We start from the raw sequence: 23,562 nt of genomic DNA, 5'->3' as shown, positions 1-23,562 counted from the left end.
ATAGGAAACTAATTGTATTGGAATGAAATCTTTCACATTTCAAAATTAAATTAAAAATCATCCGTAATTTTTATATAAAACTACTTTATTTTTTGAAAAGTCGTTTGTTGGCTTTAAACGCTTCAATACTTTTATTATTTATAGTGCGACGCGGATAGAACGAGTATTTTTTACGGTTTAATTGGAATTCATTTTGGTCTACTAGTGGTTACAGGAGTAACCCGCTGTTTTATTTGCGATGCGGTGGCGCCAGTCTCTCACTACCGCAGTACCGCTATATAGTCTCGCTTAGACTCCTTTAGTTTGGAGGTTCCTTGGAAGAGAAGAGCAGATTTGGTTTTCCGCGTTGGTGTTTATGATTAATTAAATTAAACCGTACAATTTAGGTAGATATATTTCTTCTCTCGAAGCCGTGTAATCACTTTAATCATGGAGGTGAGTGTAACTATAAATTAACCTGATTGCAGTAATTTCTAATCCCTGCATTTAATTCCCAAAAAATTCGCTACATTGTTGAAAATTTTATCGAAATCTTAACCTTGACGAATGTTAACCCACAGGAATCCCAGATTAAGTATGCTTAAAACCTTAGTATCCTTAAAAAGTTCCTCTTCATTTAGATTAGATGCTTATTGCGAAGTCGTTATTAAGGAAAATGCATTGATAATTTACAAATTCCATGTACTTTCTAGTCATAGAATATCTAAATCGATAAAATATTTGATAATTCCTTAAAAACCCTCTTAAGGAGAAAAAACTATCTGATTCTAATAACAGAATAAAACATTTACCATCTACATTAATAATAATTATAGTAATAACAATAATAATTATCAGCTAGGATAATACCCAAGTCATCTAGTGATGTTTAAATAGTCTATAATCCCAAATAAGAGACTAAGGAAACGCACAGTGAAAAATAATTGGGTATATTCTAATTACCATTATTGCCAAAATATAAACTGTTTTAGTGATTCCATTATACTGGTGTGTGATTTTAAAATGTACTGTTTTAACCCTTCCTTATCTATACATCTCTGTAAAAAATAATAATAATAATAATAATAATAATAAAACTGTAGGTACAAATAGTTCAAAGTAGTGGAAAGTCCGTAGGAGTTTTAAAAGATGTGAGTTTATATACTACAAACAATTTTATGATTTATTTAAAAATATTAAGAAAAACATTTTAACTTTTCAGCTCCTACCTACATCTACAGTTTTGGATATAAAAAAGGAAATACATAAAATAAGTATGTGTCCTACTATTAAAGTAAAACTTAGTTAAGTTTATACTTCCTTTTATTTCACAGAAAAAAGTGTTCACCCTAATAGACAGCTACTTAAATTAGAACCCAGTAAGTTAAAAACAGATTGGGTCTCTTTATTAAACTATGATATTAAATCCCCACAAAAAATTGTAGAAGGCAAAGCGTTAAAAGACGAAGCAGTTCTCAAAGAGCTTAATATTATAAATGGTACTCAAATATATTTAAAGGATCTTGGACCTCAAGTTTCATGGAAAGGGGTATGGTATTTTTAAGAGAACACTGGGGGAAGAAACAAATAATCCCTAATATTACTAATTCCTTTAGGTGTTTCTCACGGAGTATTTTGGACCATTAGCTTTGTATTTGATTACATACACCCGGCCAGCTCTCTTGTATGGAGTTGCAGCTGCATCAGAACCTAGGCACTTTGTTGTTCAGTAAGTTCAAAGATGTAGAGGTAAAATTTCATTTTCTGAAATTTTTCCTGTTGTTTATACGAGCTTTCCCCAAAATGTGATTGACTTTATATTAAGCTAAATGTGTAAAGAATTTAAACTTTTTAAAGTGATTCCAAAGAAGGATGTGTGATGGGGGATACTTTTCCTAGAGCCATAGGCTAAATCAGTTGAATACCAAATTTAAAACTAGCCACTGAAATGTCTACAATGCTAATTAATTCCAAATAGTTCACAAAAGACTTTGAAAACTACTAGTTAGAATGGACCGATAGTATTTTTCTATTTATAAACCAGTGCACTGAATCACAAAATATTACGCATACGTAATTAACAATTCGATTAGTCTCAGCCAATCACTATTTTCACCATCATGTAAAATACCAAAAAAATGCTTTCTCCATCAGAACTACCCATTGAATCCCCTTTTTCCTGCTTCGTACAATGGCTTAAATCGGTAAATAATGTTATTAGTTATTCTCTTTTGCTAATTTCATTGCCTAATCATTCACTGTGGTTAAAAAAAGGGTTAAATAAGTGGTGGGTTTGGAAATAGAAACGCTCAGAAAAGATGTGAGGATGAATGTCCTTTTGGACCTTTCTTAAAGGGGTAATATTGCACACTAAATATTGGTCCAATACACTTTTTAATTTCTTCTAATTATCTTCACATTCAAAAACAATTGTTTTAGGTGAAAGGCCCTACTGGTATGTTTTTCTGCTATTTCAACTGCTAATGATTTAGTGAAATTTGTGATTTTAAGTATTAAACATTTCAGTATCCCATTCTTGCATCCTTTTATGGAGTCTCTTTAACATAAAACTAGGAAGCTATATACATATACACTTGCTGAGAATGCTTAGGCTGTAAATAACTCTAGTTACCATAAGAATCATTAGGGCTATCTTAGTCTTCCTTAGACATTCTAAGTGTATACATACGTAGTTTCCTGCATTTACTAAACGTATACTAATTCTGTACTGGCGTTTTATGAATAACCATTTACTTAGTTTAAAAGTAAGATTTATTGAAACATTTTTAAAATAGCTTTAAGAATAAAGACTTATAGAACATTTAATCTCTTAAACAGGTAAGTTTAGTAGTCTTATAATTCTTCTCATTTTTTTTTCAAATAAGTATTGCTGTTGCTTGCTGGACATTCCATTATGGCAAACGCTTGCTCGAAACTTTGTTCGTTCATCGCTTTTCACATGCCACTATGCCCTACACAAACCTTTTCAAGGTCTGAAATTTAAGGAAAATCCTTTAATTATTGCCTTAAAACAATTCATTGATAAAACATTTCTTTGCAGAATTCCTCCTATTATTGGTTGTTTGGATTATACATAGGTTACTATGTGAATCACCCATTATACACTCCTCCAAGTACTTGATTGCTGGAAAATGTTAAGATCATGTTGAACTTTGTTGCTACTAACCATCCTTTATTTTCAATACAGGTTTTGGAAACTTACAGATCTGCTTAAGCTTGATTGGTTTTATTGTAATTAGTTATAAATAAATTAAATAGATTCATCCTTACAAGTATTTTTATATAGGTCTATGAACTTGGAAATCTGAGCATTCACTTACTTTTGAGAAATTTGAGACCACCTGGTACACTTCCTTTTTTGGTTCAATTTTAGATGGAAATTTACAGTTTTTGATCTTTTTAGGAACTAAAGAGAGGAAGATTCCAAGGCCCAATGGCAATCCACTCACCATGCTCTATCACTTGGTATCTTGCCCAAATTATACATACGAGGTTCTTTCTTGGCTAACATTCAGCACTATGACCCAATGCCTACCTGGTAATATTATAATACTCTGGTGCTAGAATATAAATTTTAATTTATGAAATTTTGTTTAAAGCTGGAATTTTCACGTTAGTTGGTTTTGGACAAATGGCCATTTGGGCTTTGGGTAAGCACCGCAACTATAAAAAGGAATTTCCTAACTATCCAAAGAGAAGAAAGGCTATTGTTCCATACTTGCTATAGGCATTCCATTTCTTGTATACATACATATTTACTACGTAATAAAATTCTCCCATTTGTTCAAATATTGTTTTATGTACATGTTATTAAAAAAGGTTTTTTGTGATTTAAGATGTTTTTTTTTTTTGCTATATCTTTTGTATTATTAAATAAAGTGTTAGGCATTAAAATTTCAAAGTGAAAGTTTGTCTTCAAATAAATAAAAAACCTTTAATCACTCATTAACAATTCAAAGAAATGTGATTTAACTGAAACACCAAACTGATGTTAAAATCCAGTCGTGTAGCTTGGCTATTTCTTTTCGTTTTTCTTCTCCAATTAAATTATACTTTCCTAACCAATGCAAGACAGCTTAGTGGTTCCTTGCGCAAGTAATCCCTAAAATTGTTGGGGTCTTCCATAAAGTCTGATCAAAGGTAACATATACTCCCTTTAAGGGGTATTTCATTTTGGGGCCCAGATAGGGAATGATTAAAGGGGCTCCAAAGTTCGGTGGCAAAATGTGTGTAAAAGCAGTAAAGTGCGAAATTTACGGTTGACTCTGCCCGCCCTCTGCCAATTCCGAGTGAGGGGTTGGGGGCCCGGAATGAAAAGCATGCTCAATTTTCTTTTTTTTTTGCCACCGAACTTTGGAGCCCCTTTACAGTAGCGGCGCTAAGGGTGGGCTGAAGTGGGCTTTAGCCCCCCTGCATTTTTGAGAGGGGCCACTTATTTATATTAAAAGGGCCACATATTTATAATTAAGAGGCCATATTTTTGAATTTATGTATTTTCTTTATCTCTAGAATTTTTTTTATTGCCAAAACAAGTTTTTCTGGAAAAAAAATCTTTCAAAATCAATTCGTTTACTCAAGAAGTTAGTAGACCATAAACAGATAGAGGAAGGGAGCAGAAATTGAAAGAAAGTTGAATGGACAATAGAAAGAAAAGGGGAATTTAGGGAAATACCCCAGGCATGCTCGTGTCCCCTCCAGATCGGATATAAGGTCAGTAGGGGGTCCAGTAAAGGTGACGAGAGCTGCAACAATATAACGACCTTGCTCTTCTCACTTCCTGGAAAATTTTCGTTTTTTTTCGGTTTCACCACTTTTGTGAATTATGGTCAATCCAAGGTTTTCACTAAGGGCCACAAAATTCTGAGCCCACCTGTGAAAAAACCTTAGCGCCGCTACTGCCCCTTTATCATTAAATGTTTTATATTTGAGAACAGGTAAATTAGAAAAACGAAGAACATGTACAGTGAAATCCAATGCTTTTTCATATACCTATCAGTAGCAACCATTAAAGGGGCTCCAAAGTTCGGTAGCAAAAAAAAAAAAATAGCATGCTTTTCATCCCCCCCCCCCAACCCCTCACTCGGCTTTGCAGAGGCGGGCCCAGTCAACCGTAAATTTCGCACTTTACTGACTTTACACACATTTTGCTACCGAACGTTGGAGCCCCTTTAAGCGCTTGACTCTACACTCAATTTAATATGATGATGCCCCATAATGAATGCAAGCTAATCTTAATTCAACCCCTTGCCTGATGTAAAAAAGGACATTACTGCTCTGCGTACATTCTCAAGCACAACAGGTCTTCTACTCAATGCTAAAATATGAGCATTTTGACTAACAAATTAATTGTTACAACCATATAGACTAGAGTTTTGCCCAAGTTAAACAAAACTAACTAGTTTAGTAACAAATTTAAGAATACAAAGGCTTTCAAACTCAATGCATGAAACATTTACTGTGTTAAAAAATTATTTTCGGAAATGACCCAATGTGCCAGGTTATTTTAATATTAAGTTATAGCTCATAACTCTTACGTAAATCAATTTCAACTGAAAGGAATATTAATAAAGCTTTTTATTACTATTATTAAATTTGGTTAGATTTCTTTTGTAATTCAGTTTAATGATTCTTCTAATACCTCTATAATTCAGTAGGGGTCATGTATAGCTCCGCAGACAAGTAAAGAAGTAAGACAATTAAATGTTGGTAATGACAAGGAACCCTACCAGGAGCAATGATAGTATTTCCCATGTAGTGTTCAATGGCCATACCAAGACTTATATTAGGATTTAAAAAGAGAAACAGCGGTTGGGTAAAAAAATTATTGTTTACCAAAAAAAAACAGACTAAAAGAGCCTAGAAGTCTTTGGCATGAAACATTTTACAACATGTTGCATAATAACTTCAGTTTTATTAGAGATACATTGCATTCGCATAAATGAGATTTCTTACAAAATAAATAACTCTTAAGTTTAAAACTAAAATGTTAAGCATTAAGCAAAAAAGGTGTTCACTTTATACAGCAATACTTCAATGCAATTCAAATATTTGAAATATCAACAGTTTTTAAAACTTTAAAGTAATAAAAAATACCATCCGACTTGATGGAATGTTAATTCTAAGTTGTAAATGCAAATTAGAAACATCAGTAAGGAGTTCGAGTGTTGATATTAACTATGTCATGTGTACTGGAAAAGTAAAAAGGGAAAAAATAGAGGTGATATAATGTTCAAATATAATCCAGCTGGGTGTTCCAAGCTCTATTATTCAATCTAAATTAGCAGTGGTTCTCAACCTCGTACTTTCTGTATCACCCACACAACTAGGGGTTGATTGCCAGCCATATCTCCTTCAAAAAAAGAACCACACAAGTATAATTAACATAAAAGTATTTGGCTCTCTTGGAAGAACACTGACAATTCCCAAGAGGAAAAGGCGAGCATAGAGCAATATTACCAGTAGAAAATACAGTGACAGCACTATATTACAGGAAAAGCTGAACAAGACACTTGGTTGAGAACCTCTGGTTTCAAAGAATTATTTAAAAAAAACCAATATTTAAAACCAAAAAATTATAATGTGAAGTTGCGAAAGAGAGAATACTTGGATCTTGTTTATACGTATATAAACGGAATAATAACACTAGATATCTCAGTTATTCAGGTGGATACCTGAAACAAGTTCCATTTATTTTTACCTAATTGATCAAGTTTTTATTGAAAATTAAAATTTGTAATGTGTTATTTTAGAAAATATCATACTACTGCATGAAATTAATCCACAATATAAACCCATCAACAATTTTGTTGTGTTAATTTTTTAATTAGATATTATAAGAATTAAATAAAATGTCTAGAAAATCTAATAGACAAAAGAGTTTGCTAGACATAATTTCCATGCATTCTGATCTATTATTCAATTAGTCAACCAAGCATTCTCTACTAAAGCTTTTGAATTTTGGACCAATTTTTTGTTATTATTATAGAACCACACTCAATGTTTAATTCTTTGAAATTAGGAAATTAATTATTAAAACGGAATGATTATGGTAGCAAAGCCAAATGAAGTTAGAAAAAACCTGTCACAATTCTATGTACAAACTATATTAAGTAGACCACACCCGAATTATTATTATAGGCTTAAACTTTTTAAATCTCTTACCTGCGACCAAATTTGTTGTGGATGACTAAAAATACAAAGGCTAACAATAAACATATTGTGCCAACTACAATATAAGCAATACCCAAGAATGGATTTCGACCACCTAACCAAGAGGTGTTAGACAAAATCATTCTCTTGGTTCCTTGAAATGATGTTACAGGGTATCCTGACATGCAGTAGTCAAGAGAATAACTCATTTAAAAGTAGCATTAAATATTTTAAAAGGATACGATATATAACATTTAATTTGTATGTTCCTTTTGGTAGATTATTCCTAAATCCATCATCATCATGATTAATCCTACGATACAACTTCCTGAATGTTGGTAAAGCTGCAGTACGCATCCATACAATCAGATCTTCATCAGTATAATTTTGGGTGAGACTTTCACCCCAACTTGGAGGTTTAACAGTGCCATCGAAGCCTAAATCATAACCCATGTTTAAAACAGGTTTTATGCAAAATAAAATTAACCATACTTGATGGATTGTGATATTTAACGCTATCAGTTGGCCATGTAATTCCATTTTTAATTAAAGGCACAAGCTTAAATTCTCCCGCAGCTGTTTCATCTTTGAACCTCAGAGTCAATGAGTCTAGAATATATCATGGGTACTGAACTTCCAATTACTAAAATAATATTTCATAAGAATACCATTGAAAAGGCTATTGGCAATTGCTCCACATGGTGCAACTTTGTATTCTTTGCCATCTATTTCTCTAGTTGCGAAAGGTTCACATTCCCCAACAGAGAAGCTTTGTTTTCCTAAAAGCTGTTGATCACTTCTTGATTTAACATATCGCCGATGGTTTTGGTAGTAGTTGGTTAGTCCATAGTACATATAAACATTAGCCTAAAAACACAAAAATTATTATAAGAAGTTTTCGTAACAATGGGATTTGTTTTTTTTCTTTACAGTTGAGTCCCTGAATTTGAAGCTTTCCCATACCAAAAAATAAAGTTGGATTTTAGTTTGTATACACATTATTAGTTAATAAGTAGGCTCAAGTTGTCAGCATTATTTGGTTTTTAGTAGTCAGAAAATTACATATTATTTTTAAGTTGGTTTTAAGTATGGGGTTGATTCTGGTCTAGTTGGAAATAAGTTGGTTGTTAAAGATTATTTAAGTTACTTTTAGGTATGCATTTGTCCCAAATACAAACTTAAAACCAAGTTGAAATAATAGTTGTTTTAGGTGGTTTTTAGCCAACTTATTTTTGGTAAGGGATTTATACTCAAAAAACACTTTCTGAAACTTACAATATCCCTCACCATGTAATATTTAGTCAAGCTTATACAAACTGCCTTTCTGCATAGTTAGTAATAAGAGATATATTGATATTTAAATTAATTTATGACAGTTTCCATGTTTGCCAATGAAATATTGTATTGTTAGATTATTATAAGTTTAAATCTCGACTTAAAAATTTTCATGCATCCATAACATGAAATATTGGGATAATTTAAATTATTGTTGAATTTTAATACTAACAACTTACTTTAAAGCTCTCATCAAGAGTAAAAGTTAGTTCACAAGTACATGTTTCATTTGGACTTTTCCTAATTAATTCATCACAAGTTTTATCTGGAAACTTAGTACTGTTGCAATAGGTGTAGTCTACTTGTTTTTCTTTGACCTAAGAAAAATAAAAAATGCTGTAAATATAGAGTAATATGATAAAAATTCATATACATGTCATACTTCATTTGAAGAAACAAGCAAACCAATGCCAATTGGTATAAATGCCAGACCAATAACAAAAAATGTGGGTAGTACAGTTCCTGCAGTTAAAATTGGTTGCCAAGCAGGTAACCGCTGTTGTTTGAAGGCACTGTCTATTGAATACAAGAAATTATATAAAAATCAGCTAGGCTAATACTAAGGCACCACCATTGTCCCAAGTCAGCTAGTACACTTTTTTGCCTCTATCCCAAGTGGCCAATCTTAATTGCGTAGGAGGGTGGTGGCAAGCCCTTCATGCCATGGGAGCCAAACTGTTAACCTTGACACTTTTTTATGGAAAGCTGAAACCGAAAAACTCCCATAATTCTGAAAACAGCCATTTAATAGCAGCAGGGAAAAAATTGGTTTGTGGATTTCAGTGGAAAATTTCAATGGAAGCTTAGGTCTATCTATCTGGGAGTGGGTTTAGTGGTCTGTGGTGGATTCCTTTATCAAAAGAGTAGATACCCTGATGAAAGAGGGAGTCAATGTATTTTTTATAGGATTACAATAATGCTAGAGCCAAATGGATCTCGACAACTCATTTGATTTTAAATAATAACTATAATCATTAGTGTAAGTGTGTTTAAATTTTACATTTCCTGTGCAAGCCTTGAAAAAATCTTACAAGTAGGAGCTACTATTTCCCCCATATTGTTCAAAGGTCAGGATGACACACCACCATGTTTCTAAATATTATTGAACTTTCCTTTTTAACACAATATAATTAGGGTTGGAATTTCATAACTATTTAATATTGCATTGCCTTAATCTTATTTTGTTTAGTTATTATGTTACTTTTTGATAGTCCATAATATACATTAACAAAATTCACAATCCTCAAAACAAGTTACACAATTATCAGATGAATAATTTTGATATTTGCCTGATAATCAGCTGAACTTGGCATATCAGACAAATATTCATCAGATGTTTTGATCACTTATCCCTTACCAAAAATAAGTTGGGACCACTGCATACTTAAAAATAACTTAAATCATCTTTAATAACCTACTTATTTCAAACTAGACCAGAATCAAACCCTTATACATTTTTCTAATTAAAACCAACTTGAAATATGCAATTTTCTGACTACTAAAAACCAACTAATTTCAAACTTAAAAAAAGAAGTATTTTCCTACCAACTGAATAACAACTTATTACCCCTTTAACTAGTTACTTGAAATATGCTGACAACTTTAACCTATTTAACACCAAGCTAATATTAACTAATAATGTGTATACAAACTAAAATCAAACTTTTTTTGGTCTGTATTATGACTGAAAGAGGTCATGACCACTTTAATCTTAAATAATGGAAAATTACTTGATGGTTTCTTGGTTTTAAGTTGTGGTTCCTCAATTGGTGTAGCCATGATTGAACAATAAACAGCTAAAATGATAAATGTTAAGAATTAAATAACAAATAGTGGTGTGGAACTACCCTTTAGGCTATTAGTAATACACCAAATTTTTCTGTAGTTTGTTTTAGAAATTTATAAGTTTACACATTTTTTAGTTTCACTCTGAAATAAAATTAAAATACATGTCTATCATTTTAATATAGCGATTGTCATGCATATTTTCTTGCTATGTTAACATCATTTTAAAGAGTTAAAAATTATATCAATTTCATTATCTAGCCTTGTTTGGAAAACCATTTTTCAGCTGAATTGTCTGAAGGTCCTTCAAAGTTTTATCTACACTGATAAGAGGGATTCTAAAGGTATATGAGAGAACACAGCAAATTACCTTTAATAGTAATACTCAATATGTAGTTTTCACGTTGAAGGTAGCACAGTGCTAGTCCTGTTACTTTATACTTATTGTGATTTAGTTTTTATTTTTATTTTTTTGAGTAAGCAAAGGGCTTGAACTGGTGATGTATAATTAAGTTTTCAAAATTTTGGGAAATTGAGTTAGTCATCTGCCTTGTTTACGGGGAAATAGCTAGGTTGCTCTCTCTAATGAGAGGCACTGTTCTTGTAATTAGACAACTGCTGTTGGGCCTTAGCTAAATGAGAGACTGCATGCATTATTTAGACTGACTTGGGCAAAATCGTTAGTGATATTTAGAGTTTCACTCTCACTCAAGAGTAGTATTTAGCATTTAACCAACGCCAATACAAATTCTAAACACATTTTTAAAATTATCCTCATTTTGTACTTAAATTTAATTTGGCTACTTTAAGGTTAGTATTTAAATTGGTTCATTTTGATTGGCTATTGGTTGATATTGTTATGTATTTTTACGTCTCATCTAAACCAAGAGTTAACTACAAGACCTAGTTCAGTTAAATTTTTAAACTGAGATTTGTCAATTTTGCTGTTATGAGGGTTATATCTTGAAGAACAATAAAATAATTTGACTCATTTAAATTTGGTATGATAATTTAAGATACTGTCTTAAGTTTAACCAACAATGGTAATACATAAAATTGTGGCTAAATAAATATGAATTATCCATAAATACGGGCAGTTCCACATGTATTAGCCTAGCAGATTGTTGTGTTACAAAAAAAATATATCAATGTCTATTCCACAACTATAAAGATTCCCTTTGTCTTTTTATTTGGGGAAGACTTCCGAATTAACCACGTTTTCATATTTATCCAATTTGGTGACCTTAAATATGAAATTGATTCAGTTTGGCTTGCTTAGTCTTTGTAAATAAAAGTATTGTACCTCTGTTATACATATCACAAGCAAAAAGTTACTAAAAAAGTGGAATCTATTGTAGAAGGAAAGAATTAGACAATCAATTATGAATCTACTATGTTCCATTTCTACGTAAAGTCTCTGAAAATAAATTGGCTCTGAAGATGCTTTGGTTATTTCACCCATGAATGTATTATAGAAGCTACGCTTTTCACCTAGCAAAATGGCCAGGCCAATAACAATTTTCCAATTTGTATGGCTTCTAGGAAGTGCTCTTTCCTCTTTCCATACATCTAAGACTGAAACTCTTGGAATAATAAGTCTTTTCCCCTCAGTTCCCAGTTTCACAAAGAAACTTACTGTATGTCTTGATTTTGTCTGTATAATTACGAAATTGTCTTAAACTAACTTAAACCCTCTGTCAGGTTAATAAGAGCTTAATTTCATTCCTCCAAATCCTTACCACTCTACAAATCAAGATAAATGTTCCTATTCGTATAAATGCGACATTTTTACTAACATGCACAAAACATCCTAGCTCCGAAATAATGCAGTTTCAAATAAACTAAACCATTAAGCCTTTGCTCATTCACTAATACGTTATAGCTTTAGTAAATTCCTTTTTAATCAAAAATTTGTGATTAAATATATTATTTAAATAAAATGGCTATAAGTATATAATTTTACAATTACTTACATTTTAAATAATTCAGATATTCAAACTCTATTAATAAATTGAAACGTTTTCATAGCCAAAGCCAACTGGCGACCTCGTTAGATGAAATAATAATGAAACAGAAACGAAGTTGGTCAACGTCACAACTTCACCAGTGACGTTCCCATATCATAACCACGCCCATAACAAGGCTAATCATGACAAGAGAGGCCTTGTGGAGCTCGTTCCCGGCGCCGGTATTAGGCGGCGGCAGAGGCAGCGGTGATCTATTAAATTTGGTCGGCGGCGTTCGGGCTGCTCTTGGTTTACGGATACATATTATGGATTAGCTCAGGTATTTCAGGGCACGGGGTCGAAGGCTAATTCGATGGTCACTGCCACTCACTGGTTCACTTTAAAAAGTTCCTTAGTTCCCACCCTGAAAAGGGGCTCACTTTATTTTCCGTCTGCTGGAGATTCAAACCTCACCCTTCAAAGTTCCAAATTCGAGCAAACGCCGGGAGTATAGTGGCTCAATCCTGTAATCCCAAGCGTCCGGGAGGCAGAGTTTGTGGATGACCGTGTGAGGACGACCACCAATCCCCCAACGGGTGGTTGGCATACTTCCGCCACTGGTGTCCCCACCCTTGTTTCCACGTATCCCCCGATGGCGTGGCCGTTACACATATCTCGCCCTGGTTAATCAAATGGACGAGAGGACTGAAATGCCCGCACGTTACAACCGAATAAAAAAAATTCGAGCCAACCAAATGATAATCGATTGTAATACGCCCGAGAATACGACGAGCTAATACCGAGGCTAATACGCTCGGTAATACGAATACGATTCACCTATAGTCACGTTCACACATACGCGATACGTCTAAAAAGGTTTCAAAGCTCTTCAAATCGTTTTCGGCCATAAATCACTAAAAAACCGTTTTAGGGCCTTAAAGCAAGTGTCGGCTCGACATCAAGTAGCTCTTTTTTCAACAGATGTCGCTATCGTAGACGCCAAAACAAGATAGTTTAGTGACATTTTGACCCAAAAGGCGATAATTATAGGTACACCTCGCGTTAATTGGATCCAGGCCCGTCTTAAGGCATGGGCAAATGGGCTACAGCCAGTTTTGGGGCCGGCCATACAGCTTCTACTCTAGGGATAAGGGTTTAGTTGGTTAAATATTATTTATGCTCATTTAATATTATGTATCTTTTAGTTACGTCTAAAGTAAATTGACTCATCGCCACATCGCGTATCATACGGTACCTACAATATCTAAAACCTAACAGCGAGTCACTGTCAGTAAAAATCTTATTTTCAGTAGGCCTATGCAAGGAGGATAGGAAGGGAGGCGCATAGAAATCTCATAGATAACTAGAATGCTTCCGTGTAACTGGCAAATGGGCCAAACGCCGTGGCAGACGATTGCCAGATCTCAGCCAATCAGAGTTCAAAGAGTGGTGAAGAAATTAGCGACCAGCACGGTTTATCTTATGGCGTAGGTGGGAGAGCATAAATGGTTCTTAAAATTAGGAGTTAAGTCGATACGAAATAAACTTGCTACTTCTTGAGATATAAACAAGACGGTTTTATGCAATGAAGGTTTGTATTTTCCACGAGGTTTTTAAAAAATGAAATTACAGTAACCGTTCAGTTTGATACTTCAATAACAACTAACTTTTAAAACGCGTGTTTTACATTGGCGCGCGCCACGAGTCACATTCAATTTTGTATATATAAGAAAGATACATTTTTATAACGTTGCGTTTCAACATCCTCCCCACCATGGACTCTTTAAAGCTGTCCATCATTACTACCAATTACACAATATTATTATTATTTTTTTTTAGTTGGTTTTCAGTTCTAGAGGATATACTAAATTAACTGGTCTTTTGACCGTTTTACCATTTAAAATTTTTAAGTCGCATGACCTAATATGTCCATCTCTACCAACGTATGTCTCTTGCACAAGGGCTAAGCTCCACTTATGCCTTGGAGTGTCGTGGTCGTTCAGTAACACAACGTCACCTTTCGCGACAGGGTTAACTGTTTCCGAATTTTTCAGCTTATGAGCCGACAGCAACTCTAGCAGATATTCCTTTTTCCAACGGTTCCAAAACCTAGTTAGAACGTCTCGTTGATATGCTAATCGCTGCTCAAAATTTGCTCGGTTAGTTTCTGGCAGAGTTCCTTCGATGGTGCGCGTCGGGAGAGCGGTTAGGCGATCGCCAATCAAAAAATGCGAGGGAGTCAGGGGCGAAGGATCGTTGGGTGCGGAGTAAGAATACGTCAGAGGGCGCGAATTAACTATGGCCTCGACTTGAACGATGACGGAGTAGAGCTCCTCGTAGGTTAAAAAGGCTTGTCCGATGACCTTTCGCATACTTGTCTTCACTGACCTCACAAGGCGCTCCCAAAACCCTCCCCACCAAGGCCCAAGCTCCACGATATACCTCCATTCGATGTGTAAATCTGCGAAATAGTCTTTGGCTTCATTAGAGCGCATACATCTGAATAGCGCGTTAATTTCGCGTTCTGCACGTTTGAAAGTACGCGCGTTATCGGAATATACTTTTCGAGGTATTCCGCGACGGGAAATGAAATTTTTAAAAGCCATGATGAAATTTCGGGTTGATAAATTGGTGACCAACTCTAGGTGTACCGCGCGTGTTGTGGCGCACGTAATCAATGCTACATAACATTTTTTTGTCTTATTACCTTCCTTCATAAGCAAAGGTCCGGCAAAATCGATGCCGACAACTTCATATGGTCTCGACACTGTTATCCTATCCGACGGAAGCGGCGCGGTTTTCGGGACGCTCCGTTTCGCGTTCCATTTTCTACAAAAATAGCATCTAGCTACACAATTCTTGGATAATTGCCGACCTTTAATGACCCAATATCTGGCTCTAATTTAAATGAGGGTTTCGGGTGCTCCGCTGTGATGTACTCTTTCATGTGATTCTTTCATCCGTAGATCGGAATAGCGATGTTTGTACGGTAGGATGATGGGATGTTTGGTTGCGTAACTGAATTCAGAATTTTGTAATCTTCCTCCCAGTCTCATTAGGCCGTGCTCATCAATTATGGGATTAAGCTCTGCTATGGTCGAGTTCTTCGTATGACCTGTCTTAGATAGATCCGTAATTTCGGTTTTAAAGCATTCATATTGAACGGTTCGATCCCAGTTTAGCTCTGCTTTCTCTAATTCTTCCGTAGTTAGCGGACCCATCTCGAGGTCTGGCTTCTTATTGTTGCTTCTTGGAAGAAATCTTCGCCTCCAGGCAGCTATAAATCTTCGCACCCATGCTGTAATTCGAACAACCTTCTTGATGCTACTAAATTTTTCCAGATCCAGGATAGCTACCGGTTTCTTCTCTATCAGAATGTTGTCTTGAAAATGGTCCCTTTTAGGAATTTTCGGTTCATCCTCGGTTACAATGTTAGCCGCAACTTTTTCGAAGCTCGATTGGGGCCAAAGTTTTTCACTTAGGCGGAGCCAGGGTGGACCTTTCCACCAGATCTCATTGGTCCTTAGATTTTCTGCGGAGAGCCCCCTAGAGGCATGGTCAGCGGGATTAGCAATTCCTCGACAGTGGTGCCAAGTTTGGGGTTCTGAAATTTGCTGAATTTCGCTAACTCTATTGGCCACGAATTGTTTTTTATCCCGTGACCCTCCTTTAATCCAGTAATAGGCAATGCTTGAGTCGGTCCAAAACGATACGTTTGCCAATGACATCTTGAATATATTTGCCAGATTTTTGTCTAATCGTGCTCCTACAAAACACGCCAATAATTCCAACCTTGGTATAGTTTGCTTTTTAACTGGCGCAACTCTGGCTTTTGAAGTTACGAATACCGTGTCTATAGCGCCTTTGTCATTGGTGTATCGAAAATAAGCGACCGCTCCATAAGCAGCTTCTCTTGAATCACAGAATATATGCAATTCTGTACTTCCTGGTTCTCTTCCCTCCGTGCTCTTGAAATAATATCGGTCGATCCGTATTTCTGGAATCTCCTTTAATTGGGTGCTCCATTTTTTCCAAAGGATTGCCAACTCTTCGGGTAGGGTTTGGTCCCAATCTATTCCGTTTAACCCCAGCTTTTGGAGAAGAATTTTTACTGAGATGGTGTAGGGTGTTAAAAACCCTGTAGGGTCGAAAATGCGAGCGGATATCTTCAGCACGCTTCTCTTGGTAAGTGGTAAGGATTCCAAAACCTGAACCAACTCATCCACCTTGAATGAAAAAGTGTCGCTTTCTGCATTCCACGCCAATCCCAATACTTTATTTTCACCCGAAGACTGGAACACAGCTTCTTGAACGGTTTCTCCGTATCTTGCTTGTAACACTTCCCTTACTGCGGGGGAGTTCGTCTGGAATTTTCTAAGCGTCATATTGGCTTTAGACATTATCTCTCGTGACTCGTCTATTAATTTTAGGGCGCCGTTGTCGTCCTTCGCTCCTGACGTTAAATCGTCAACGTAGGTGTCGTTATTGATCTTGGCGCAGGTTTCTGGATAAACGTCTTCAAATTTCTTGGTGTGATGTCTGATAGTACTTGCTAGAATGTGCGGACTGCTATTCACTCCAAATACAACTCGGGCAAAACGCCATTCTTCGATTTCTGGTGGATTGTCCGAGAAAGGATTTTTGATCCATAAAAACTTAAGATAATCTCTATCTTCGGGAACTATCGAGATTTGTAAAAAAGCCTGTTGTATATCGGCTGTGACCGCTACACGGTGCTTACGAAAATTAATTAAGACGTCATAAAGATCTGGATTGATGTTAGGTCCGGCTTCCAGGAAATCGTTCAACGATGGCTGGTTTCGGTCGTGCGCTGAGGCGTCGAAAACTACCCGAACCTTGGTCGTAGTTTTATCTTCCCGTATGACGGGATGATGGGGTAAAAAGAAGGACTTCGTGACTCCTCTTGAACTTCTGGCTAGTTCTATAATGCCTTCCTTGGAATATTCCTTGAATATATCATCAATGAGCTTCAGTAGCGGTTTATTCGTCTTTAGCCTTCTTAGAAGTCCATGCAGTCTTTTAATAGCTACATTGAAATTATCTGGAAGCTCCTCTCTTCTTTTTTTTCACGGAAGTGATACTTCGTAGCGACCATTTTCCATCCTAATTTGACCTTCGAAACGCATCTGGGCTGCTTCGGTTTCCCGAGCTTGGGATTCATTTTCCTTTATTCCAAGGGACTCAAGTTCCCAGAATTTCCGTAAGGCACCTCCAATCTTTTCTATTTCACTCACGCTCGCGTTATTTACCGATATGGCGGTATAATGAGCTGCTATCGAATTGACTGGTTGATTGGATGGTCCCTGAAGCAACCAACCAAATTTACTTTTCTGGGCTACAAGGGCCCCCTTTACTCGAATTATTTCATCAACGCTGACCGCATTCCAATAGTAGTCCGCTCCTAACAGGAAACCTAACTCCTGAACGTTTGTTGCTTGACACGTGTCTTGGTCAGCTAAAGTCAAACCAAGTTCCGATATTCGTTCTATTATTTCTTCGCAGGGTGTCTCTATTTTCGCTCCGCTTATTTCCGGAATTTCCAATGCCTTGACTGCCAAATCTTGCTTGTCATGTAAACTGCGTAAAATGACCTTGACCCTTTTGCAGGTTACTATCTTCGGCTCCTGCTGTGCGAACGAGTGAACTAGTAGATTTTCTTCGCCATCTTCCTCCAGGCCTAACTGTTGAGAGATGTCCCTCCTTATAAAGCTTCTCTGGCTGCCTCCGTCAAAGAGACAGCGCAAAGTCATGGTTCTTTCACTTCCTACGATTTTAATTATCGCGGTTTGTAGAAGTATGGCGCCAGGGGCTGAGTTTGTAGGGGCTAGGTGCTGCCCCACAGTTATGGCTTTCGACAGCGTATTTCCTGAATCCTCCATGTCGTTCTGGTTTTCGTTTCTTTCTTTCGGCGTTTCTCCAGCTCCTCCGTTACCCCCCTTTCGTTCTTCGCAAAGTGACGTGATGTGGCGCTTACTACATTTTTTGCATTCAACTTGGCCTGTACATTCCCTCGCTATATGGTCAGACCTCGCGCAAATATAACATCGACCTTGGGAGCGGATTATTGCTCTCTTCTTAGCAATTGAAACAGCATAGCAATTTTCGGTCTTGTGATTTGTACGTCTGCAAAAAATGCATCGTAGCGATTTATTACTCTGTCCCGCTCCTATGTTAAAGCTCCCTGTTGACGATTGGGATCCTCCCCTTCCTTTCTGGTTATTTCTGCCATAAACTCCGTAGTTTGAGCGTTGTTCGGATTGTCCTGACCTATTTGCGGTTGATCCGCTGCTAGCGTTGCACATATACAAGCTGGCCCTCTCTCTGGTCTCGACTTCCCGTCGGAATACTGAAAGCAGTTCCTTAACGTCCCAGTCCTGATCCACATCTCTTCTACGGCTATATTCCAGGGTTATTTCTACTGGTAAAAGCTCCACGACCAGAGGGCACAGCACTGGACCGAATTCCTTGAAGTTCGACCTTAATGATTCCAACGCGGAAATCTCTACTTCGCAGCGATCGTATAGATTTCGCAAACTAATTACGTCCGATACATCTCTTACAGGCTGCAATTTTTTTAAATTAATGACGTGGAATCGAATTACTTCGTCATTTCTTCCGTATCTGTTCTTCAGAATTTTTACCGCGATGTCGTAGTTGCTGTTAGTTAGCTCGAGACTAGCTATCGTGTTAGCTGGCGCTCCCTCTAAATACGATCGTAAATATAACAATTTTAGTTTATTTTCCATTGGCTGTTTGTCTACCGTGATTTCGAATATTGCCCAGAAATCTGTCCATTGCGTATTATCCCCCGAAAACCTTTTGAGTTTGTATTCAGGTAATTTCATGCCAGTTACAATGGGAAACTGCTGCGGTAAATTTAATTGAGCCGCGTGAGGGCCCGATCCAAGGTTGCTGATGTTATTTGGGTATTGCGAGGGGAAAAAACTCGGCCCAAGTCCCGTTGTTCCTGGAAGTTGTCCTCCACTCGTTACTGAAGGTTGTCCTCCACTCGTTACTGAAAGTTGCCCTCCACTCGTTCCTGGATTCGTGGTTGGTCCGCTGATCATCGGGGTAATTGGCTGGGCAACAGGGGTTTGTCCCATCGTTCCCAGAGAAAACACGCTGCCGGGGTGTACCGTTGTTGACCCTCCTCCACTAACGCTTGTCGAACAGGGTAGAATTTTCGATCCCTGCGCGAAAAAGCTCTGAAGCTGTTGATGAAGCGCTGCGTTCGTTACCGATGTCGGTGGGATTCCTTGAACACAGGCCCCACCCGAAGCATGAGGAAACGGTGGGGCTGTACTCGTTGTCGTAGTACTAGTGCTCGTCATAAAAATGGCGCTTGTCGCCGCTGCAGAACTTGTGACAATGGTGCTTGGCGTGGAAACGACGCTCGATGCCGTCGTCGCAAGAAATGCACTCGAACTTGGGTTTACAGGCTGTACTAAAATGCCGCCACTTGCTGCCAAGGCTCCGGTTCCTCCAATTAGTACTTGGCTCGATTTTATAGTACGTATAGCCTTGGTAAGGTTATCCTTAGCTTTTCTAACCGTATTTGCATACTTGTCTGAATTGGTTATCCATGCATCTAATACGGCTGAATCCAAGACTTCCGATTCGAAATCGTTATCGATTTTTTCCAACTTATCTTCCTTATTTTTAAGTTCGCTGAGGTTGTCCTCTAATTTGGTTTGATCCAATTTTGACTCACCGAGGTTTTCTCTGATTTTGTTGATTAATGACGTTGTTAATCTTCTCATCGTCGTCCTTCTCTGCTTGATAGCGTCCTCTTTCGATGCTATCTTGGCCGGAACTTCTTTTTGACTTTCGTCCGCGGACTCGTTGTCACTGGCCATTCTTCGGATGTCCGTTAATACTCTTTGATTCACTAAGTAGCGCGAACTTTCAGGACGGTCCCTCTTCCCGGGTTTCGGCACGGTTTATCTTATGGCGTAGGTGGGAGAGCATAAATGGTTCTTAAAATTAGGAGTTAAGTCGATACGAAATAAACTTGCTACTTCTTGAGATATAAACAAGACGGTTTTATGCAATGAAGGTTCGTATTTTCCACGTTAGGCTTAATACGAGGTTTTTTAAAAATGAAATTACAGTAACCGTTCAGTTTGATACTTCAATAACAACTAACTTTTAAAACGCGTGTTTTACATTGGCGCGCGCCACGAGTCACATTCAATTTTGTATATATAAGAAAGATACATTTTTATAACGTTGCGTTTCAACAAGTGGTTCTGCCAAGAATTTAATGTCACCAGAGAGAATGACGTCACCTATCTCCCGCTATAGTAGCGGATTCAAGTAGGACTATTATCCTCCTTGGCGGAACCACTCTACGGCCTCTCATTGGCTGAAGGTTCAAGGCGAACTGGCGTCAAGCTCGGCCGTAGGCGGCAGCATTCTAGTTACCTATGAGATTTCTATGGGGAGGCGAAGTAGGAGGGATGAACGCGCCAGCATCCTGGTAAGAAGCTTAGCGCGCGCTCGGCGGGAAAATTTCGGAAAAATGGTGGCAAGATTGCGACCGCTACGCAACGTGTTGCCGCCATTTTTTCGAAATTTTCCCGCCGAGTTCGCGCTAAACTTCTTACAAGGATGCTGGCACGTTCATCCCTCCTATTTCGCCTCCCTTCCTATCCTCCTTGGCCTATGTTATACTGTTAAATAAAAAGTTTTGGTTGGATCGCAAAGGTCTTAAGAAATAATTTAGCCCAGGGCCACAAAAGGTCTTAAGACGGGCCTAATTGGATCGTTTGTAAATTGGTGAATAACATAAATTACAGCAATTATAAACAATATTTTTACATGGGATATATAATTTAGGTGAAAGTCCACTAAATAGAGTATAAATTGTTTAATTATAATACTCGACAACGGTTCTCTGACGACATTATCATTGGGGGGGGGGGGGCAGAATCGTCACGGCGGGTGGTTGCCAGGACGGCGAATCCTTGAAAGACAAATGGCGACGGGAGGTATTGAAGAGCCAGCTCAGGTTGTGGGCCTGTGCCAAACGCCAAGCCCTGAGGAAGAATGGTAAACGTCCAAACGGGAAGCTATGTTCCAAAGTCTCGAGAGGAGACAATCCTTCCCTCGAAAAGGAGGTGTAGTAAGCGCTGTGTCAGAATTTATAGCCCGGTGTACCTAGTAACAGAGTCCATACCAGTAGCGGCGCTAAGGTTTTTTCACAGGTGGGCTAATTATTTTGTGGCCCCTAAGAATTTTGTGGCCTTAACAACCATGGAGTATAGCTACACTCCATTTTACAAATTTAGTGACCCCTTATAATTTTTCCAGGAAGCGAGAAGAGCAAGGTCGTTTTCTTGGTGCGGCTCTCGTCGCGTTTACTGGACCCCATATGACCTTGTATCCGACCTGGAGGGGACATGTGCATGCCCGGGGTATTTCCCTAAATTCCCTTTCTTTTTTTCCTATTGTCCATTCAACTTTATCTCAATTTCCGCTCCCTTCCTAACAAATCTATCTGTTTATGGTCTACTATCTTATTGAGTAAACAAATTGATTTTTTTCCAGAAAAAAATTTCTTGGCATTAAAACAAATTTCTAGAGATAAAGAAAATTCATAAATTCAATATGTGGCCTCTTAATTATAAATATGTGGCCCTTTTAATATAAATATGTGGCCCTTCTCAGAAATGCAGGGGGGCTAAAGCCCACTTCAGCCCACCCTTAGCGCCGCTACTGGTCCATACCACCGGAGGTCTATCATCATAGTGCCCTACGCCAGCGTCCACCTAGCCCGGACAGATGACAAACCCAGCATGGGTAGTAGACAAAATTGGTTGGTTGCTAGGGCGCACTTTGCCGCCATTGTCAACCGTAAAGCATTATCCGTCGCCCGCCGACCCTTCCGGAAACCCGATCGGTCTGGGGGATAACATGATTTTTCTCCAGGAAACAAACCAGATGGCCCAGTACCAGTTTCTCATAACGTTTTCCCAGGTTCAGGAGGAGAGAGATATCTCTGTATGAATCAGCAGAAGTGGGGGACTTGCTCGGCCTTAAGATCGGATGGAGGATGGCTTGCTTCCACCTCGACGGCATGATGCCCGCCTCCCACCGGCTGTTGTAGAAACTCAGAAGTGCTGTGCTTAACGCCGGAGTAGTATTTTTGATAATAAGGTTAGAAATGTTGGCCACGCCCTGAGCTGTATTGCGTAACCCGGAGATGACCCCATATAGTTCCTCTGCCGAGAATGGGCCATTGGCGGGGGATGTATGTCAGCGCCAGCTGAGGATGCCAAACACTCCACAACCTTTTTCTGGTCAGTGAGTATTTCAGCCCCATTATGGAGCGTAAGGAGCTTCCTGGGGCGGATCCCTGTTTTGAACCACCTAACCTGGTTCCAAACTTGAGGCAGGGGCGTGTGTGCATATAGCCTGTAGCAATAGGCCCTCCAACTAGCACGTTTCGTGTCACTAATCAGTCGTTTATAGACAGCCTTCTCCCTTATGTAAGCAACTTGGTCCAACAGGATGCCCGACCACTGGGCCCTGCGACGGGTCTGACGGACTTCCTTGGCCTTGTTAGAAAAGCGTTCATCCCACCATGGAGGTTGACGAGGAGACGAGCCTCCCCCACCCTTTTTTATAGGAATCGCAGCCAGGGCCGTCTGGCGAAGAAGATTTTCTGCAGAGTATCCAGATAACGGAGTGTCCCCCAGTGTGTCATCCAAAAGGATTCTATAATGTTTCCAGTCCACCGCTGGATAGTGCCAATGCATACCACTTGCCGTAGAACTTGTAGTGTGTGCTGGGTAGCCTATAAAAATAGGGAGATGATCATTTGTTCCTCGGTTAAAGACTGTCCAGGGGAGGGAGTGAGCCAATGTGGAGCTTACGAAAGTCAGATCTAGGGCAGCCTCTGGGTCCCGAGTTGTGTGGCGGGTGGCGTCTCCAGTGTTGAGCAGGACCAGACGGTCCTGGGCTTCTAGCCAACTTTGGATGAAGCGGCCTTGCTGATCCGTATGACTACTACCCCAGAGTGTGTTGTGGGCGCTGAAAGCGCCTAGGATAATAGCTGGTGTGTCAACTCCTAGGAGAAGATCGTCGAAAAATTGTCTGGAGGCTACACCACCCGAGTCATAGATGTTAAAAAGCGTAATCCAGACAGTGGTAAAGCGGATCTTAAGAGCCAGCACTTCCATCCCGACCCATCCTGGGGAAGGAAGCTTTACCGTCGGAAGAGACCTAGCAACCAGAATCGCAATGCCACCCCTGGCGCCTTTCGCCGGGGGTGGGAGAGAAACGCGGTCCGCGCGGAACATATCAAAAAATCCAAAGTGGACGT

General features: G+C 38.3%; 4 protein-coding genes across 7 annotated transcripts; 1 reads left to right on the top strand and 3 right to left on the bottom strand.

Moving 5' to 3' along the window:
- Nucleotides 1–227: 227 nt before the first annotated feature.
- On the top strand, nt 228–3,791 carry Sc2 (trans-2,3-enoyl-CoA reductase Sc2). The gene is made up of 12 exons (XM_090171302.1): nt 228–435; nt 1,083–1,130; nt 1,202–1,253; nt 1,314–1,358; nt 1,425–1,528; nt 1,596–1,708; nt 2,865–2,970; nt 3,041–3,113; nt 3,188–3,231; nt 3,287–3,344; nt 3,404–3,538; nt 3,600–3,791. The coding sequence occupies exons 1-12, from the start codon at nt 430–432 to the stop codon at nt 3,725–3,727; spliced, it is 912 nt and encodes a 303-aa protein (XP_090027428.1). The 5' UTR covers nt 228–429; the 3' UTR covers nt 3,728–3,791.
- Nucleotides 3,792–5,891: 2,100 nt separating this feature from the next.
- On the bottom strand, nt 5,892–12,356 carry Cdc50 (cell cycle control protein 50A). Of its 4 annotated transcripts, none has more exons than XM_090172387.1 (9): nt 12,243–12,356; nt 10,215–10,280; nt 8,867–9,000; nt 8,664–8,801; nt 7,818–8,016; nt 7,642–7,758; nt 7,392–7,586; nt 7,162–7,327; nt 5,892–6,349 (listed from the first exon to the last, which is right to left on the bottom strand). In XM_090172387.1, the coding sequence occupies exons 2-9, from the start codon at nt 10,261–10,263 to the stop codon at nt 6,268–6,270; spliced, it is 1,080 nt and encodes a 359-aa protein (XP_090028513.1). In that variant the 5' UTR covers nt 10,264–10,280; nt 12,243–12,356; the 3' UTR covers nt 5,892–6,267. The 4 variants fall into 4 exon arrangements, with proteins under 4 accessions (XP_090028513.1, XP_090028510.1, XP_090028514.1 ...); XM_090172384.1 differs by lacking the exon at nt 12,243–12,356 and adding an exon at nt 12,066–12,080; XM_090172388.1 differs by lacking the exon at nt 12,243–12,356 and adding an exon at nt 12,066–12,080 and having other exon boundaries at nt 5,892–6,188.
- Nucleotides 12,357–14,050: 1,694 nt separating this feature from the next.
- Nucleotides 14,051–14,587, bottom strand: LOC149947656 (uncharacterized). The gene has a single exon (XM_090170926.1). It carries the CDS (start codon nt 14,585–14,587, stop codon nt 14,051–14,053), a length of 537 nt encoding a protein of 178 aa, XP_090027052.1.
- Nucleotides 14,588–15,118: 531 nt separating this feature from the next.
- LOC149947655 (uncharacterized) lies at nt 15,119–20,092 on the bottom strand. Its single transcript, XM_090170925.1, has 2 exons — nt 17,318–20,092; nt 15,119–17,203 (listed from the first exon to the last, which is right to left on the bottom strand). Exons 1-2 carry the CDS (start codon nt 20,090–20,092, stop codon nt 15,119–15,121), a joined length of 4,860 nt encoding a protein of 1,619 aa, XP_090027051.1.
- Nucleotides 20,093–23,562: the final 3,470 nt, after the last annotated feature.

The sequence above is a fragment of the Leiobunum rupestre genome, chromosome 4 (assembly GCF_980474605.1).
Source record: "Leiobunum rupestre chromosome 4, qqLeiRupe1.1.hap1, whole genome shotgun sequence".
In the NCBI taxonomy this organism is placed as follows: domain Eukaryota; kingdom Metazoa; phylum Arthropoda; class Arachnida; order Opiliones; family Sclerosomatidae; genus Leiobunum; species Leiobunum rupestre.
This window is presented reverse-complemented; position numbering and strand designations above follow the sequence as displayed.

Bases quoted from the DNA above. Each gene is read 5' to 3' on its own strand.
- Cdc50 (XM_090172384.1), bottom strand. The intron at 9,001-10,214 runs GTAATTTTCCAT...TGTATTCAATAG, and splicing joins TAAAACCAAGAAACCATCAA to ACAGTGCCTTCAAACAACAG. The intron at 8,017-8,663 runs GTAAGTTGTTAG...TTGTGTTTTTAG, and splicing joins CTCTTGATGAGAGCTTTAAA to GCTAATGTTTATATGTACTA.
- LOC149947656 (XM_090170926.1), bottom strand. From the start codon at position 14,587: ATGCGAAAGGTCATCGGACAAGCCTTTTTAACCTACGAGGAGCTCTAC.
- LOC149947655 (XM_090170925.1), bottom strand. From the start codon at position 20,092: ATGGCCAGTGACAACGAGTCCGCGGACGAAAGTCAAAAAGAAGTTCCG. The intron at 17,204-17,317 runs GTATCACTTCCG...CCGCTACTGAAG, and splicing joins TGGAAAATGGTCGCTACGAA to CTCATTGATGATATATTCAA.
- Sc2 (XM_090171302.1), top strand. The intron at 3,114-3,187 runs GTACTTGATTGC...TTTTCAATACAG, and splicing joins CCCATTATACACTCCTCCAA to GTTTTGGAAACTTACAGATC. The intron at 3,232-3,286 runs GTAATTAGTTAT...ATTTTTATATAG, and splicing joins TAAGCTTGATTGGTTTTATT to GTCTATGAACTTGGAAATCT.